Source organism: Plecotus auritus (genome assembly GCF_963455305.1).
Source record: "Plecotus auritus genome assembly, chromosome: 8".
Taxonomy (NCBI): domain Eukaryota; kingdom Metazoa; phylum Chordata; class Mammalia; order Chiroptera; family Vespertilionidae; genus Plecotus; species Plecotus auritus.
In genome coordinates this window covers 133,036,629-133,057,129 of record NC_137782.1, presented here as the reverse complement: position 1 = coordinate 133,057,129, position 20,501 = coordinate 133,036,629, and the positions used below count along the sequence as shown (strand labels likewise).

The 20,501-nt window shown below is 39.6% G+C and overlaps 1 protein-coding gene across 1 annotated transcript in view; it reads left to right on the top strand.

The window, feature by feature from the left end:
* Positions 1-1,233: 1,233 nt before the first annotated feature.
* APLF (aprataxin and PNKP like factor) overlaps positions 1,234-20,501 on the top strand; it is a 67,224-nt gene continuing 47,956 nt past the window's right edge. Inside the window, exons 1-2 of the mRNA XM_080684572.1 lie at positions 1,234-1,549; positions 15,219-15,290. Coding sequence (XP_080540698.1) covers positions 1,454-1,549; positions 15,219-15,290 — 168 coding nt within the window. The 5' untranslated portion in view covers positions 1,234-1,453. The remainder of the gene's footprint in view (positions 1,550-15,218; positions 15,291-20,501) is intronic.

The window sequence follows — 20,501 nt, the reverse complement described above, 5'->3', positions numbered from 1 at the left end:
TTAAATACAGCTTAATACTTCTTTTAAATTAGCTCATGACAATTCCCCTTTCTAGATGAGCTACTCACCTATATGTTTCTGGACTTACCAAGGCCACAGTTGCTCCCGTTAAATTGGTTGTTTATGATCCTAAGTAACTATGGTGGTGAGAATTTTAAGGCCTGTATTCATGCAACAGAGGACTTCCTCTTGAGGCTTTGGGGAAGTAAAAAACCAAAGTTTTATGAGTCATCCCCAAGTTTTTGCCATGCAACCGCCCCCCCCCCCCCCCACACACACCCTCATCATCAATACAAACCAAAGCCAAACTACCATAGTCTTGAAAAGAATCTCATATTAGGAGAACATTGCTATTTGTTACTACTTCCAGGATCTCACTGGGGACTACAGTGCGCCTTCTCATTAGTTACTGCACAAGAGGCAGAAGAAGGCTTTTGAATTTAACAGTGGGGAGGGGGGGGTTCCTTGGTAAGGTCCCTAAAATCCCACTAGACATCTTTCTTCTAAGTCCAGTCTTGCCTGGATGCCTAGAAAACTATCCCCTTTCTGCCTCTTCTTTAAGAACCAACCTGTCGAATTACCTCTCGAGTTAGGGAAGGGCTCGCCCCCTTTCAGGTGTCACTCGGAGGGAGATGGATCCGGAGACAGGACAGACCTAGCCGCGGGCGCCTCCGGCTCTCGGGAGCCCCGACCCTGTCCAGACCCCTCAAGTCCGAAGAAATGACCCCGCGTCCCATCTGAGCCACGCTCCTTGCGTGCCACTCGGAGGCTGCAGCTGACAGCTCAAAGAACACAGTTGACAATAGCAACTCTGAGCACCGGCTGTCACTTCAGCTCTGCGCCTCAGAGCGGAGGCAGCACTGGCGCAGGGGCCGCGCCCCGGAGACAGCCTGCCGGACGCCGGCTGGAAGGGAAGGAATGACCTTACCTGCTGGAAGGTGCCAGCTTCTCTGGCGATTTGAATCCTCTGCCCACTGAATCCCATTCCCGAGTTCCCCTGGCCCCGCCCACTCTAGCACAGCCTTGCTGACTCTAATTTCGCGTTGGCTAGAGAGGAGCGCGCATTGCCTTTTGGGATGGGTAGTTTTACTAGTGCACCATCCGCTGGGCCAGGCAGGAGAAGGACGGCGCTACGGACTACAAGGTCCGGCGTCCTCCTAGCCAGATGGGCGGTGGGAGGGGGAAGCGGAGGGCTCACCCGGGGGTTTTAAACAGTAGGAGTACTGGCGAAGCGGGAATCCCTGATTGCGTCACTGGTCGGAGTCGAGAGGCGGGACTCGGGAGGCGGCGCCCGGGCCCCTGCTGCGGGAGAACTTGACACACCCCGGCCAATTTCAGCTCCCCCCCGCCCCGTGTTTTTCCGGGGGGCCTATCCAGGCTCCACGCGTGTCCCTGGAAGGCGGAAACGGCTGCGGCGACCTTCTCCTTGCGGAGGGGCCTGATCCTCGCCGCCATGTCCGGGGGCTTTGAGCTGCAGCCGCGGGACGGCGGCCCTCGGGTGGCCCTGGCGCCCGGGGAGACGGTGATCGGCCGCGGGCCGCTGCTGGGAGTAAGTGTGGCGAGGGCTCGGCCGGACCCGAGAGACGTGCAGCGAACGTTCTCGCTTTTGAGGCCCTTTCCCCGTCCTGAACTGCGCCGGCCACGTCTGGATTTTAAAAATTTGGGGGCAGCACCTTTTTCACTCAACTTGAATCAACTCACACACGTTTCCCTTATGTTGCCTTTAAAAAGCACCGACTTGTGTTATCATCATTATAATCTTATGCGGTGGTCGGCAAACCGTGGCCCTGGGTCCAAGTCCAGCCTGTTTTGGTATGGGCCTGCGTCCTAAGAATGATCCTTAAGTTTTAAAAGGGAAAATGTAAACAAACAAAGAACCTGTTAGCCTTTCAGGGGGAATAATTGTTCCAAGGGCTGTGGATAGTGCCTCTTGGCTTGACAAACCACAATATTTACACTAGTATCTGGCCCTTTATAGAAAAAAGTTTGCCAACCCCTGAATTTATCTTTTCTAGAATAATTTCTTTTAAGGTTTTGGCCTCTTTTGTGTGACTGATGGCCTCACTTTTATCGTAATAATCTTTCAGTAGCTAACCCTTATGGTATAGTGGTCCAGCATACCAAATTTTTAATCCTTTGAAACCCATGTGAGTTGGGTGCTCTTATTATCCTTATTGTTCAGATGAGAAAATTGAGTTGTAGATCGGTTATTTAAAGGCCACACATAAGGTTTTGGACACAAAGTGGCACTAAGCTGTTTAATCTCCACCTCTTTGGGATGATTAAGAATTAGAAAAGTGGTCTGTTGCATTCTGAAACTTTGTAGCTCTCCCTCTAAATATGTACTAGTACATGCATGTTTTCTTAATAGTCACCATTTCGTTTTTAGTGCCCACTTTGTGCAACACATTTTGTAGACTCTAGCACTGTGGGGCATCCAAATATGAGACATGGGTTGATGCCCTCCAGTTTTCTCTTGGACTGTGGAGACAAACCTGTGTCAGTGAGCTAATGCCAGGGAGTAATGAGTATGGACTGTTATCCTGGTTAGCCTCCAGTGTCTAAATGGAACCTTTGGTATTAGCCTTAGAACCCTTCTCCAAGCAGGAAAAGTTGTGAGAAGGAAGTCAGTCCTAAAGGGGTGTGTGCGTGCGTGTGTGTAGTAAGGTTAAGTAAGGAAGTTGAAATTCACCTGTTGTTTATTTTTATTTTTTTACCTGTCAGGTAATTACTTAAATGTTTAAATAACATTGATACTTTTTGCCACAATTTATTAAGCTGTACAAACATTTGAAGGAACTGCCTGGGAGGTTTGTCCTCTACCTCCCCTTTTCTCTGCTCTTCCTTCTTCCCTATTTTTATCTCTCCCTCTATCCTTTTCTCTCTCCCTCTCCCTCTCTGTCTATCTCTTTATATCTAAGTTAGGAACTTAGCAGAGTATGTGCTTCATCTAGATCCTTTGACTGGTGACTAATGAGTTTTGATTTGCTTAACAAATTATATCACCAACACAGAGTTCTATGGATCTAGTTAAAAGACGGATGAATTTTAGGTCTATGTTTTATAAACATGTAAGTTGCAGATCCTTTCATCATTTGTAGCTTGATCTTTTGTGTTATAGGTTTGTTATTATGATATGAGCCTATTTGGCTTGTGTTTTTGAAAATGGTAAGGAGTAGAAAGTCATTTATCTGGTCTGGATTTTGCGTTTCCTTTTCAAAGCAAAACCCAGTGATGGGATTCTATTGCCAAATTTGGCAGGCAATAGAAGTGCTTATGAACAATATTCTACATGCATTGAAGGGAAAATTTGAAGAACTAACAAATCATCTGTGGTTTTTAAGATTTTGGAGCTGACAGACACATGTATTTCTTCTCTGGAGTGGTTAAAACTCAACATGAGGGTTGCTTTTTCAAACAATAGTAATTCCAATAAGGTTGGGTTTGTTTTTGCCTTTTTTTTTTTTTTTTTTGGTAGTATGAGAGAGCAAAGACTTTGTTTTAAGTGGAAAAAATCAGGAAGTTAATTGGAAATTCACATCTATCTGAAATGATCTATAATAATAAAAGTGTAATATAGTAATTAGACCGGACAGCCAACGGCCTTCCAGATGTCATTCTGTTCCTCTAGTATTGGATAATTGGATAAGTGCTGACTAGACTTGTGGGATAATCATTACAACAATGATCCCATTTAACTTTTTACAGACATTACTTTTATAGCATTTATTAGTTTTCTTTCTCTTTTTTTAAAGGTTTTATTTTGTGAAGCAGTTTTAGGCAGAATTGAGTTGAAAGTACAGAGTCATAATCTACCTCTGCCCCTGCCTCCCCCCCACATCTGCAGCCTCCCACATTATCAACATACTGTACCCAGTGGTATGTTCTATGAACTTATATTGACATGTCATTATCGCTCAAAGTCCACAGTTTACAGTAGGGTTCAGTCTTTGTGTACATTCCATGGGTTTTGACAAATGTGTAAAGTCATGTATCCACCATTGTAGTACCACACAGAATAGTTTTACTATCTGGAAAATCCTCTGTACTCTGTCTATTCATCCTTCCTTTCCCTCCCAGCCCCTGGCAACTACTGAACTTTTCACTGCCTCTATAGTTCTACCTTTTGCAGAATATCATATCATTGGAATCATGCAGTATGCATATGTAGACTTTTCAGATTGGCTTCTTTACTTAGTAATATGTACTTAAGGTTCCATAGCTTTTCATGGCTTTTTAATGATGAGTAATATTCCATTGTCTGGATGTTCTACAGTTGATCCCTTTACCTACTGAAGGACATCTTGGTTACGTCCAAGTTTGACAGTTATGACTAAGGCTGTTTTAAACATCTATTTACAGGAGTGTATGGTAAGAATGTATTTAGTTTTATAAGAAACTGCCAACTGTCTTCCAAAGTGGCTGTACCATTTTGCATTTCTACCAGCAATGAATGAGAGTTCCCGTCCCAAATCTTCATCAGAGTTTGGTATTGTCAGTGTTTTGGCTTTGGGCCTTCTAGTAGGTGTGTAGTGAATTACTTTTCTTATGTATATAAAAATTACCATCTGCCATTTTTTTTCATATGCCTTCATACTTCTGTATGAGCTCCTTTCTCTGGTAACTTGATTCTGTAGGTGTTATCTGGATATCTGTGTTTTTTTTTAAAAAAGCTTTGAAGATGATTCTGTTATGAAACCAGAGTTCAACACCACTTCTAGACACACTATGAGAGATGCTTGGCACAGAATAGGTCTTTAAGAAAGGTCTGCTGAACTGAACTAAATAAGTAACAAGAAAGTTTAATTTACCAAGGTCTCAAATGAGGATTTAAATGCAGTTTTGTCCTGCTAAGCTTTGCTTATGCATTTACTCACTATGTTGTCCCTGCCATAATATATTGATGATGAAGATGATGTTCTCACACTTGTATAGCATTCACTCTGCAAGCTGCATTGCAAGCCAAACAGGTTAGGTGAGTTGAAATTTCAACAGCAGCAAGTCAGCACAGTTCCATCATATTGGCTAACAACTCAGCAACCTTGAATTAGGAGACCAGAAAGTTTTGGATTTTACTTTTAAAAATCGACATGATCCACATTTCATCAGTATTGTGGATTAAATAGGTATTTGTGAGATAGCCTGATAACCTTACCATTTATCCTGTTACTCTTATGGAAAAGTATATTCACAAATTTCAAAAAACTACTTCATCTCCAGTATACTAATAACCTTTGTAAGCTTATTTGTAAATTAGAGTTTGTCTAGAGAACTTATGGCCAAAATCAAGTATATTTTCTCAATGTTGTCCTTTTTAAAAAAAATATATATATTTCTATTGATTTCAGAGGAAGGGAGAGGGAGAGATACAAACATCAGTTATCGGCTGCCTCCTGCACGCCCCCTACTGGGGATTGTGCCTGCAACTGGCGTGTGCCCTGACTGGGAATCGATCCAGGACCTCCGGGATACTCAACCACTGAGCCACACCGATGGGGCCAAAGTTGTCTTTTCTTAATATCAGAAATTGGACTTGGGTAAATTCCAAGTGAAATAATAAACATCTTATGTCAATTAACTTTTGCTCTTATGAGGAATAAGATAAACTAATGTAATGTTATGGTAGAGTCTCAGTGTTGGTGATTGAGCTTTGGAGTGTATGCTGGACCCGATACTAGGAAGCTCTCTAGATAAGAAAACTTTATGGCTTGAAGATGCTTTATAGTAGCCAGCCTATTCAATTCAGGTCTTAATTTTAGATTTTATTGACTTTATACATACAAACACACACACACACTGTTTGAGGAATTTTATGCAAATCATGCCTAAAATAGATCTTGTGCTTCTTTGGGTTTGTACATTTTCCCATAACACAAACCCAGATCTCAAATGGTTTTCTATTTTTCTCTACCATGAAAGTTTGAATTGGTCTGTTTTTTATTAGTTGTTGATAGAGCAAACTAGATAATCTTGTGTGAAAGCACTGAAAATTATAAAGTACTGTACAAGGAAATTTTTATTCTCTTAGGCCTTAGTGGGCTATGTAATTTATACTGAAAAAACAACACACAAACAAACAAATTTTATCTCTTTTTTGTTCTTACATTTATAGGAAGCAGGCCAAATGGGAACATTGAATTATTGAGTTATATAATATTCAGAAATTTCTCTGGGAAAATATCTTAAGAAAAATTAACTGGTGTTGTAAATACATATAGACAAAAATGAAATGAATGGTACCATTCTATTCTATCTCAGGATCCAGTAGCTATTCTGCTTTTACTTATTCAGGTTTATTTTTAGGATTTTGGAAATAATAAACAAATAGGTTAGAGACCTTGATTCAAAACATCTAAGCATTTCTCCTGGTAGCATAAGAAAATCTTCATTTTGTTTGACTTCAATAAATGCTAAAAATGAATATGTGGCAAACAAGTCACAAACAGTTCCTTTATTTTTTTTATGTCTCTCTCTTCTGGCACAAACTTTTGATCATAATGCATGAAACATTCAATTCAAAACCAGAAAATCAAAGGTAAGGGAACCACATTGTATCAATACAAAAGTCATATAAAAACAGAGAGCCCTGCCCCCAGTCAAGAAACAACATGAAGAATTCAAGTAAAAGGTATTTTTATAGTACCTGTAGAAAACTGCTATCACTTTAGTGCTGTTCACAGAGGAGAGGAGTGACTTCAGCATTATCCTTCAGGTTGGGTATCCATCAGGGTTTCTTTTCTGAGTTCCTGCCACATGATACCCAATCTATAATAACAAAAGTGTAATATGCTAATTAGACCGGACAGCTGAACAACCTTCCAGACGTCATTCTGGACAAAGCCGCAGTGCGGTGGCAGAGGTGGTTAGGGGTGATCAGGCAGGCAGGCAGAGGTGGTTAGGGGTGATCAGATAGGCAGGAAGAGGCAGTTAGGGGCGGTCAGGCAGGCAGGCAGAGTGGTTAGGGGCGATCAGGTAGGCAGGCAAGCAGTTAGGGGAAATCAGGCAGGCAGGTGAGTGGTTAGGGGCGATCAGGTAGGCAGGTGAGTGGTTAGGGATGATCAGGCAGGCAGAGGGGTTAGGGGTGATCAGGCAGGCAGGCAGAGTGGCTAGGGGCGATCAGGCAAGCAGGCAGGTGAGCGGGTAGGAGCCAGCAGTCCCAGATTGCGAGAGGGATGTCCCAGATTGTGAGAGGTGCAGACTGGGCTAAGGGACCCCGCCCATGCACAAATTTCGTGCACTGGGCCTCTAGTTCTTTAATATTAAAGAAAGTTCTTGTTCTTGAGTGCTTAGTTTAGTTAGCTTTTCTGTTTCTTAATATTCTTTCTCCAAATGGCTGAGCATAAATGAATTTGTTATTAGATATCTAGTATCAATATAACAGTTGCTAAAGTAATGGGTGTTAATCATAATTGCTCTTGGCTGTAAGTAACAGAAAAGTGTAGATGGCAGCTTAATCAAATAGGTTTTTCTTTTGTAATAGAGAATCACAGGGGCAGTCAGTCAGGGCTGGTGCAGCTACTCCAGGAATGGGCTCTTCTGTGCTCCTTGCTCAGCCTTTGCATATGGTTTTCATGTCTGTAGTCGTAGATGGCTGCTGTACTTTGAGGAGTCACTTTTAAGCAGGAAGAAAGAAAGGCAGAGGGCAAAAGGTGCTCTACAGCTCTACTCTGTTTTAAAATATAGATTTTATGGTTTTAATCAGGTATGGTGAGGCCAACTGATCAGGAGGTGATTGCCACTGAAAAGACAATTTATTACTCACAGTTCCCAAGGCAAAGAAGGGCACACCATGCAGGGCCACACTAGGGAACCCTAGGTCAGTGGAAGGCAGAAGGTGGAGAAAGCTAGGGACACTGGAGGGGAAAGCCTTTATTGTGCCTTTCTCCTGAATGAATGGGCAAGGCAAGGAAGCAGGTTTAGGATGGACTAGTTTGAATAATTTTATTGAGCTCAGGGTCCTTTGGGACTGCCCTTAGTTGTCTGATGCCTACCCCTGTGGTGATTAGGGCAGTGTAAGAGCCAGGTAAGGCCATGGGATTGGGGGTAAGGTTTTGGATTGGTTAGTTTGCATATGAAATGTGCACTTACAGGCGAGTCACTCATTTATTATCTCTAAGAATCCCATAACCCTGGGAGGGGTAGTTCTTTCTTGTCAGTAATGCCCTAGGTATCAAAGCAGAAGTTACAGAAGCTAGAAAATGTGGTTAAAACACAGTCCCTCTTATATCCTTTGCTAGAACTGTGTTTCTTGGCCATCCATCACTACAAAGAATTCTAGACATTTGGACATTTTTAACTGGGCACATTGTTACCTGAATAAATTGGAGTACTATTAGTACTGAAGAAGAAATGAGTAGATATTGATTAAGCAACTAGTAGCATTTGGTACACAGTGTCACATGGGAAGAATTAGCATCTAAAAAGTATAGGTGTAGTTTAAATTGTGAGGTGCAAATTCAAATGCTGCCAGAGGCCAGGTATGCCATAAAGAGTAAAGTGGGCTCAGTGGAAGATTATAGGGAGTGCTGGTGAGATGGAGGGTGTGTATATTCTTCAAAGTAAAAATGAAAAATTAATATGATTTGTGGCCTATTAGCTATCAGTTGTGGTGCCTAGTTAAATTATGTATAATAGAAAGATGCTTATTAATTTTACTGAAGAGACTGTAAATAGAAATATACTTTATCATGTTATTTAGCAATCATGTATACTACATTTTCTAGTTAATTTGATGGTAACTCTTAAGTACCAACACTTTTGAAATATTAGTTATTTTTCCCTGAACTTTTCATTTTGAAAGATTTCAGATCTACAGAAAAGTTGAAAGAATAGTACAATGAACACACATACTAGTATATCCTTAACTTAGGTTAATTGATAGTTAACATATTGCCTTATTTACTTTGTCTTTCTCTTGAACCCATTTGAAAGTATACTACATGTATTATGGCACTTTATCCCTAAGTATGTCAACACATTTTACCTAAGAACAAGGATGTTTCTACATAAATAGAAAATAAATACACACACTCATTATTACATTTGAGAAATTTGTAACTGTAATACATTTTAATATTCCACATTCAGTTTTATCCAACTTTTCCAATAATGTCTTTTTAGCATTTAAAACAATTTAGGCTCCAATCAAATATTATCTGGTCCTAGCTGGTTTGGTTCAGTGGATAGAGTGTTGGCCAGCAGACTGAAGGGTTCTGGATTTTATTCTGGTCAAGGGCACGTACCTCAGTGGCAGGCTTGATCCCTGGCCCTAGTTGGGGCACATGCAGGAGGCAGCCAATTGATGTGTCTCTCTCACATCAATGTTTCTCTCTCTCTCTGTCTCTTCCCCTCCCTAACACTCTCTAAAAATCAATGAAGAAATATCCTTGGGTGAGGATTAACAACAACAACACACATGTATATCATCTGTAATCTAGACCCGTTCTGTCTTTCATAGCACTAATGCTTTAGGAGTTCAGGCCAGTCATTTCATAGAATGCCCACAAGCTTGATTTGAATGATTGCTTCCAAATAGTTAGACTCAGGTTAAGCATTCTGGGTAAGAGTATTCCAGAGGTGATGTGAACTGAGAGTAGCATGTCAGGAGGCCCAGCTCTTGGTTGTTCTGTTTGCCATCATGTTATTAGTGTGATGAGTTGGGGAAGGTGGTGTCAGACTTCTCCCAGTGAAGAGGACATTCCCTTTGTGTGTAGTCTATGGAGTGATGCCTTGAGACTTCATGAATATTGTTTCCCATCAAGCTTTCACCTGAAAATTATCATCCATTGATCCTTTACTGAGTCACTTCATACTTTGGTGGTTACAAAATAGTGATTTTTTGGTACTTTCCTTTCTTCTACATTAGCAGGCATCTATATATATAAAAGGCTAAACGACCAACCGTACATCCCTCTGACTGACCGGCTGACCGGTACATATGACGTGCACTGGCAATTTAAAAATAATCATTGACTTGATACATATAAAGCTCTCACTGGCACCAATCTAAACAGAGTAGGAATATTCCTACCTGAACCCATTTTTGGACATGGTCAGTTACATGTTACTTTCTCTTGAGTTTGAAGGGCATGTGACAAAGTTAAAGTTGTAAATACTTCATCACAAGGGAAATTAGTCAAGCACTCTGAAAGTGTTTTTACTCTTAATGTGGTATACAGGGAGATATTAGAAGTTTAATCAATTTATCAGTCATTGTTTTTATCAATGTTTTTATATCATGTCTTTGTTGTTATATCATGTTTATTGTTTATTAATCAATTTATATATTATTTTCATATACATTTTACTAATTTTCTTTCATCTCTTGACTCTTCTATTATAGAGAAAGGGCGAATAGCAATATTAAAATATTTCTTCTAATTAATTTTCTTTCAATGTGCACAATTTCTTGCACCAGGCCTCTAGTTGTTTTATAAAGAAAGGCTTTTCCTCCCAGCCCCTTTCTTGAGTTCGGTATAAATTCATGGATTATTTTTGTATTGTTTGTGTTATATTCCATTATAATCATTATTCATATTGATGCCCAAGTTATTTCCAATTTTGCTGGCCCTCTGAACTGCTGGAAGTGAGATGTGTTTTCAGCATTTCTCACTCAAGGTGTGACTTCTTTTCTGGGAGTGATATGATCCGTGACTCACTGCCCTCTCTTCTCTTTTTCTTTTCCTCCCAGTTGCCACTTGTCGGTTGCAGCATAGGTCCTGAAGCTTTGTCTTCTGCATTCGATGTCTCTTTCCCTTCTTATATGTAAATTAAAGTTTGGGGTAATCTCTGTCTCCTAGTACTTTAGATGTGTGATATAGTTGGTTTTATTTATTGATCTTAAATTTGGGGGAGGTATGTGGTATGATTAGGATTTTTAGGTGGCTACAGTTATTCTATATGAAACTGGAATTCCTTGATTTTAACTATTTTTATGGCTAAGATACAAAAATGTCTGACTTTCAAATGAAGTTTTCATTTAAATCCAATGATTCCTATAATCAATAAGCAAACTTGGGGTAAGCTTTAGTACCTTTTGAAGGATATTATGTCATTTGTCCCTACTCTCAATAGCTTCTAGCCAGCGTATTCTTTTTGAATCCTGGGGTTTCTTTGCTTTTCTATAGCCTTTCTCTTTCCACTTGCAGACCAACATTAGTCATTTCTCCCATCCACACCCCATTGTCAATGCATTGCTTACTAAACCCTGTCCACTTTATTCTCTACTGTGAATAGAGAATTGAGAATTTAGATAACACATCTTGTTAGACTTGGGTATGACCGTTAGAATAAACAGGACCAAGTGAGAGCCTGAGGCCTCTTGGAGCTTTATTTAGAGCTTAAATTTTCTCAGAATGTCTACTTGCTGGTTAAATAGCCATTCTGCTTTATTTCCAGTTTTGTTCATGTATTCTAGTAAATAATCTAAAAAGTGATGTTTTACCTAACGATAATGAGGGCAGTACAGTGTTAAGAGCAAAGGTGTCTCTAACAGGGGTGGGCAAACTTTTTGACTCGAGGGCCACAATGGGTTCTTAAACTGGACCGGAGGGCCGAAACAAAAGCATAGATGGAGTGTTTGTGTGAACTAATATAAATTCAAAGTAAACATCATTACATAAAAGGGTACGGTCTTTTTTTTTTTTTATTTCAATAGTTTTATTCATTTCAAACTGTGCTCTGATACTGTGCTCTCCAGGGGTGTGTCTCCCTACATCACCACGATAACCTGTCTACGCATTCCCAGGGTGATGTCGGGAGATGCGTCCGCGGGCATTACAAGGAGCCTCTGGAAGATTGAGAGGTTGTTCCTTCTACTGAATGGGCGGATATAAATCCGCCCACTCAGAAGAAGGAGCTGCGGCCGTGTTTCCCGACGTTGCCATGTTAACACTGCTGCTGGTGAAGGAGCGGAGGGGGGAGCAAGAGAACCCTCCGCTCTTTCGGCTCCGTGGGCCGGATAGAACAGCTGAACTCCGCAGGCCGTAGTTTGCCCACGGCTGCTCTAGAATCAGATTCTGTGGGTTTAAATCCTGGTTCCACTGCTCATTAGCTACATAATTTTACGTAATTGCTTAATCTCTCTTTACTGCCATTTCTCACCTCTAAAGATGAAGATAATAGTATCTTCTTCACAGATTTTGTGAAGATTGAAAAGGATAATACATGATATGTATAGTGTTCTTGGTCTTGATACATTATTGCTGTTACAGTTAATATATTAATAACAATGTGTAGATATTCATTCTGCACAAGGAGCAGTGACCAACTGTTAAAGTAAGCAGGTCCTAAGACATTTAGGATAATTTATTTGTGACCTACCTTCTACCTACCACCCACCCTTCTCACCCCATCCTGAAGTTAAAATAAGCTTTAGTGATAATTTATTAGACCTTTAAGCTTTCCATTGAGAAAACATAATATTTTTAAATCTTACTCATTTGTTAAAGGTATGGTTTAAAAGGGACAATTATAACTAGATGACTGAGGGATGTTAATTTCAAAGCACTTTTTTGTTTCTTTATAGAGATGCACATCTAGCAATGAAATTACATTGTGTGGAGTCATGTGACCACTAGAGGTCATATTATACTTTTATATTATTTAAAAATCTTTCTTGCTGGTGTGTCTGTCAGTGAAGCTTACTTCAGACAGATAGGAAGAGTCCATTATTGCTTCCTGCAAAAATATAGCTTGGAAAAAAAGAAACCCAAGCTGGACAATTACACATCATTATGTGTCATGGTTTCATGTTTGACAGTTTATTATTCTACTAGAGGCCCGGTGCACGAAATTCATGTGGTGGTGGGGGGTCCCTCAGTCCAGCCTGCCCCCTCTCACAATCCAGGACCTTTCAGGAGATGTCTGACTGCCAGTTTAGGCCCGATCCCGCAGGGATCCCTGTGGATCAGGCCTAAACTGGCAGTTGGACATCCCTCTCGCAATCTGGGACCACTGGCTCCTAACTGCTCACCTGCCTGACTGATCACCTCTAACCACTGACCTGCCTGCCTGATCACCCCTAACCATTCTGCCTGCCTGCCTCATCTCCCCTAACCACTCGCCTGCCTGCCTGATCACCCCTAACTGCCACTGCCTGCCTGCTTCATCGCCCCTAACCACCTCTGCCTGCCTGCCTGATCACCCCTAACTGCCACTGCCTGCCTGCCTCATCACCCCTAACCACCTCTGCCTGCCTGCCTCATTGCTCCTAACCACTCACCTTCCCGCCTGATCACCTCTAACAACTCGCTGGGGGGGCGGGGCCAGCTGGGGCAAGGGGCCGTGGTCGTTCTGGTCATTCTGCCATTTCGGTTGCTGGGCTTTTATTATATAGGATAGAATTGGTTAGCAAATTGACTTGTATTATTGAACTTAACAATGAGATCTTAGTATTCGAGTTAGAAATAGAAACTTCTTACTCTCAGCCACAGAATAATTTGCATTTATTGAAACTATGTCTGAATGATTACATGTAGGTGTAGAATCACATGAATATTTTTCTCACGTATTTTTATTAATAACAGTATGAATTTGGAGGACTACCTGCTCAAAAATGACCTACAAAAGTTACTTAAATTCTCTGGGCTTTCAATTTCCAAATATGTAAAATGTGAATAATAGCTATAATAGTATTAAGTACTGTTTATAGTGAATCTCAACACTTAAGTGAAAGCTGTATGCAAATGTAAAGTGGGTTATTAGATAACTGCTGTTGATTTTGGCCCACTGAGGTGCATTATTGGAAAGATTATAGGAACCTCTGAATTTCTATCTTTTCTTTTCTGGTAGAATAGGTTATTAGTTTATATTTACTTTTCTGAAATAACCATGGTGGCTAATAGTGGCTAATTTTAATAGGGCTGCCTTTAAGATACTTAGTTCAATGAAGGCCTGGGGAGGGGACGGGAGTGAGGAGGAGGGAAGACAATAGGGGAAAAAGGGGACATCTGTAATATTTTCAACAATAAAAAAGATACTTTATTTTAGAAAATATTCTAAATATTAACTTGCGGCTGTGTGGAAAATTTATGGATGTGGAATTCATTCTGCTGTGATGCTTGATGTTACTACTTTTTAGTTACAGTCTTAAGTATGGAACTGCTTTCTGGCTTTAAAAAAATGGGTACTGATTCCTGGTAGTTCCACATTTTGACAGGTTTTGCAGATCTAATGGATTTAATTGAATTTAGGCATTACTGTAGTCTGCTTTTACCTATAATTTTGGTTGTGATGTGGGTAAATGATAGATGCTAAGGTAACCATAAGATGGACCAAGTAATTATCCTAAGTTGATGCTTGAAATGTTGTCATATGAATCAGCCACAAAATGCAAAGGTAATCTGAACTATTGTGTTTATAGCCATGCATCCTTGGCTATTTTAACATTTAAAGTGCAAACAGTTTTTAAACGTTTGTATGCAGAAATGATTGTGAGCATAAGTAGAGCACTATTGGCTCAAACACAGAAAGCAAATGTACAGTATATATTAGATGATAGTCTCTTCTTCACTGTAAACATTTGATTGTCACTACTCCCTCTCCTACCTTCCTGTTGTCTTAAGTGCGTGATCGGCAAACTGTGGCTTTTGAGCCACATGCGGCTCTTTGGCCCCTTGAGTGTGGCTCTTCCATAAAATACCACGGCCTGGGCGAGTCTATTTTGAAGAAGTGGCGTTAGAAGAAGTTTAAGTTTTAAAAATTTGGCTCTCAAAAGAAATGTTAATCGTTGTACTGTTGATATTTGGCTCTGTTGACTAATGAGTTTGCCGGACCACTGTCTTAAGTAGTGCTGATGGCTCCAGAGCTCAAACGCAGGTCTGCCTGACCCTAAAGCCTATAGTCCTACCTTTTACACTTACTAGACTGCTGCTTTTAAAAGCTATTGGTCATCATAATCTACACTATATTTACTGTATTTGAAATGTTTTCTAATAAAAACATATAGATTTTTTCTAATTTTATGAATATTATTGGTAAGAATCCCCACTAAATGTCTGCCTTGAATGGAAACCATCATGTAGGTTTTGGGATCTGTTAGATTGCAAGCTTGAGTCTCTGCTCAGCCATTTATTCTTCTCTGAATTTGGGCAGGTCTCTTAATCTGTGAGTTGTTTTGTTTTTTTGTTCAATGAGGACAATCATGGTTTGTTGTTGTTGTTATTGTTGTTTTTTGGGGAGGTGGCTGTATTTGAAATTTTTATTTTTTTCCACTGTAGATAACAGACAAGAGAGTTTCCAGAAGACACGCGATTCTTGAGGTGGTGGGTGGTCAGCTTCGAATCAAACCGGTAAATATGTTAATGATACATTTTAATGTTTTGTCTCTCACTTTTTTTCCAGTTTCAGATCAGAGGGGCTTATTTTTTAAGTTACGGAAATAGGAAATTAATGTCAAAACATATCCTTTTTATTGCCAGGAGATAATTGGGAGATAAAGATCAAACTATTTACCTTCTTTCCTATAGGGCAGTGTTACATTTACACAGAATTTTAATGAAAGATGACTACCATTTCACGTGTACATGATTATTTTGTTCATGATGGGGTATTACAAATAAGATCCTATAAAAAGCTCATAACTAAGGGGGTGGGGTAGTGACCAAAGTCACTTTAAGTGTTATAGAGTTATATTTTAATAGATTTCTATACCTCTATGTGTAGAGTTGAATATTTCTAAAATTTAGACCTTATTCAACTTTAGGATTTTAAAAATAATTGTAATTTGAAAGTTCCTGTTAAGGGCTAGAATTTTAATTACTTGCTTTTAGTTTAAGCACTGATATGATGTAGGGAAAGCAGGTTCTGAGAATTTATTATGTGATCATTCCTTTTCATTTGCAGAATCTATTGTATAGGAGAATAAAATATGTGTATGAGGGTCCATTTATTTTAGACTCGATGCTGGGGTGTTAAAATTATTAATATGGAATGAATTTCATTAATTTATAACATTTTAAAACCTACATGTATGTTCATTTTAATATGTATAACTTCATGTTGTTTTATTCTTTCTTTTATACAGATAGTACTTTTATTATCCTATGTTGAACTATTTCCAAATTTGAGAAATATCCTTTTAATTCTAGTATTGGGAAAGTTTTTGAATACCGATGAATTCACACCACCTCAACCTTAAATAAATACTTTTAAAGAAAGTTTGTATCTCATTCTACATTGTCTTAGTGTCTTGAAAAGTGCTAATATCTGTAGTCAGCATTCTGCGGGGGGCCCTTTATTTACCACCAGTTATTTGTCTTTGAGTCCAACGATCTTTTTCTTCATAGTGTGACTTACTAGACCATAAGCTTGTTGAATATAGGAACACTGACTAATCTTCCTATCTCTAGTATCTAGCATAATGCCTAATGCTTAATAGGTAATTAATATTTATTTAGTTCATGAGTAAATGCTGCAGTGAGAACTACATGTGGCATTTCTAGGAGTGGGGATATCATGGATTTTTATAAAAGTACTAGAGGCCCTGTGTACGAGATTCATGCACTCGGAGGGGGCGGTGCGGGCGGGAGGGTTCCTCAGCCCAGCCTGAGACATCTCGCAGTTCAGGACCCCTCGGGGGATATACCCGGAGGGGTCCTTAGTGTTGCTGCAGAGGCAGGAGAAGCTGCCACCACCGCTGCACTTGCTAGCCGTGACCCCTGCTTCTGGCTGAGTGGTGCTCCCCTTGTGGGAGCATACTGACCACTAGGGGGCAGCTCCTGCATTGAGTGTCTGCCCTTTCATGGTCAGTGCGCATCATAGCGACCGGTCATTCCACCATTCGGTTGATTTGCATATTAGCCTTTTATTATATAGGACTAAGGCCCAGCACACAAAATTCGTGCCCAGGTAGGGTCCCTTGGCCTGGCCTGCGATGAGGGCTGATCTTCCCTGGCTGCCGGCAGCCAGCTCTGCCCCCCGCTGCCACTGGTCACCCTCTGTGTGTGGGGTGACCGGCGGGGCAATCAGGGCCCTGGTGCTGCCCGTGTCTGCTGCCACCCACCCCTGGTTCCCTATTCCCCACTGGGCAATCGGAGCCTGCTGGCTGGGGGAAGGGACCGAGAGGTTGGCTGGCAGCTCCTGCGTTGGTGGTCACTGCGCATCATAGTGACTAGTCGTTCTTCCGTTTAGTCAATTTGCATATTAGCCTTTTATTATATACGATAGTTTCAATAAAATACCTATTCCCTTGAAATAGATTTATTTATTTATTCATCTGCTTATTGTAGCTGCACCTACAAGGTGCAATTTAGAGAAATATACGGAAATTCTAAAACTGACTTTTTTTTTGTTCTTTTAAAAAACTGACTTTGTTAATAGAAGTTTTAAAGATCTTGAAAGTAATGAGAATGAGGTGAACAAGTGATTTCTAGTTCATTCATTTTAATGTGCACTACATATTTTTTTAAATATTTTATTGATTTTTTTTACAGAGAGGAAGAGAGAGGGATAGAGAGTTAGAAACATCGATGAGAGAGAGACATCCATCAGCTGCCTCCCGCAACCCAGGTACATGCCCTTGACCGGAATCGAACCTGGGACCCTTCAGTCCGCAGGCCAACGCTCTATCCACTGAGCCAAAATGGTTAGGGCTGCACTACATATTTTTTATTTGATGTGTTAAAGCAATTTAAATATACAAGTGTAATAAAGAGTTGAGAGATAAATTTTAGCTTAAAATATTATAAAATTATGTAAATGAATGTAGCAAATGTTTTATTATGCAGATCCCTTCTGTATACTGTATGCTTCAAATTATGTTTAAGTGATTAAATATATTTTCTGCTCTCCTTCAATTTAGAAAGCTAATCTAATAAAAAGTAGCTTTGACTATGATAGATAAATGCAATTAAGCAATTACTAATTTGTACTTTTAAATTTGTCTTTTTTCTCTCCAATATTTTCCTTTAAAAGTCACTACTGTTAGTAGTTCTTGGAAGAAGTGCATGAGGAGATAATGTTAGCTCATGAGAGAATAGTGATTTTTTTTTTTTAATTTAAGCTAGTCTGATATCAGCTGGGAGAAAATACATTATAAAGGCCAAATGATAATATTCTCTATAAATGACTTTATCACCAATGGTTTGTTATATCCTCAGGGTGAACTCATGGCTGTCAATGCTTTTATTTCATTTTAATAGAATCTTACTCTTTTCAGTTCTTGGTGATTGAGAGAGGTTACATAGCTATGTAAAAATTGTAAGATGTATTTTTGTCTTCATTTGGTTATTGATCCTCAAAATATACATCTTTGGGTGATTGTGTTTTTTCTATTGCACAATAAAATTCTTGAATTGTGATTGTTTTTCTTCCCATAAAATTATAAGTGTACTTGTAAAATAGCTGTACAATACTGCAATAGCTTTTCCACAACTTTTGAAAAAGAGAGAATGCTTTCTAAATAAAAAAAAAATAACAACATTGAAAATGAGAGGAACCCCCTTTTTTGGGTACAAATCAATCTTTCTTTAATATTTGATGATAACTCCAAGAGTAAGCTATAGAAAATTGACTACGTTTTAGTTCCATTTATTCAGGGATAATGTATCCTTTGCACCACTTCTACAATAATAGCATCTATTTAGGTTCACCTTTATAATCCCAGGGATATGTTAAAAGGCACACAACAATTATTTGATTCTGATATGGGCAGTTCATATCTTTCATTCACTGTGGGCTTGGGTTTGCCTGCCCTTGTCTGCTTGAGGAATCAAAGTTAAACTAACCTCACTGAAGGAATTTGAGAAACTTCCATCTTTTTTAGTCTTGGAAGAGTTTGAATATTAAAAAAATTCTTTAAAACTTGGGTCTGGTTTTCAGAGGGATTTGAAAGATTTTTAATTATTAATTGTATTTTTTTTTTTTTTTTTTCAAATTTTTATTAAGGTATTATATGTGTACATATCTTACCATTGCCCCCCACCCCCACCCCACTCCCATACATGCCCTCACCCCCCAATGTTTTGCATCCGTTGGTTACTCTTATATACATGCATATAAGTCCTTCAGTTGATCTCTTATTTCCCCCACCTCTCCCTAGCCTTACCACTGTAATTTGACAGTCTGTTTGATGCTTTACTGCCTCTGTAACTATCTTTTTGTTCATCAGTTTATAATGTTTTTCATTATCCCCAAATGAGTGGGATCATGTGGTATTTTTCTTTCATTGACTGGCTTATTTCACTTAGCATAATGTTCTCTAATTCCATCCAAGTGCCTACAAATGGTAGTAATTCCTTCTTTTTTACGGCAGCATAGTATTCCATTGTGTAGATGTACCATAGTTTTCTGATCCAGTCATCTGCTGATGGGCACCTAGGCTGTTTCCAAATCTTAGCTATTGTAAATTGTGCTGCTATGAACATAGGGGTGCATATATCCTTTCTGATTGGTGTTTCTGGTTTCTTAGGATATATTCCTAGGAGTGGGATTACTGGGTCAAATGGGAGTTCCATTTTCAGTTTTTTGAGGAAACTCCATACTGTTCTCCACAGTGGCTGCACCAGTCTGCATTCCCACCAGCAGTGCACGAGGGTTCCTTTTTCTCCGCATCCTCGCCAACACTTGTCGTTTGTTGATTTGTTGATGATAGCCATTCTGACAGGTGTGAGATGGTATCGCATTGTTGTTTTGATTTGCATCTCTCGGATAATTAGTGACTTTGAGCATGTTTTCATGTGTCTCTTGGCCTTCCTTCTGTCTTCTTTCGAAAAGCTTCTATTTAGGTCCGTTGCCCATTTTTGTATTGGATCATTTATCTTCCTTTTATTAAGTTGTATAAGCTGCCTGTAGATGTTGGAGATTAAACCTTTATCAGTGATACCATTTGCAAATATGTTCTCCCATACAGTGGGGTTTCTTGTTGTTTTGTTGATGGTTTCTTTTGCTGTGCAAAAGCTTTTTATTTTGATGTAGTCCCATTTGTTTATTTTCTGTTTGGCTTCCATTGCCCTAGGGGCGGTATCACTGAAAAAGTTCTTTTGGCATATGTCTGAGATTTTGCTGCCTGTGGATTCCTCTAGTATTTTTATGGTTTCCTGTCTTATATTTAAGTCCTGTACCCATTTTGAGTTTATTTTTGTGTATGGTGTAAGTTGGTGATCTAGTTTCATTTTTTTGCATGTATCTGTCCAATTTTCCCAACACCATTTATTAAAGAGACTGTCTTGACTCCATTGTATGTTCATGCCTCCTTTGTCAAATATTAAATGCGCATATTGGTTTGGGTCGATATCTGGATTCTCTATTCTGTTCCATTGATCTATATGTCTGTTCTTGTGCCAGTACCAGGCTGTTTTGATGACAGTGGCTTTGTAATACAGCTTGAAATCTGGTATTGAGATCCCTCCTACTTTATTCTTCTTTCTCAGGATTGCTGTGGCTATTCGGGGTCTTTTTTTATTCCAGATGAATTTTTGGAGAGTTCTTTCTAGGTCTGTGAAATATGCCGTTGGTATTTTAATGGGGAGTGCATTGAATCTATAGATTGCTTTGGGTAGTAT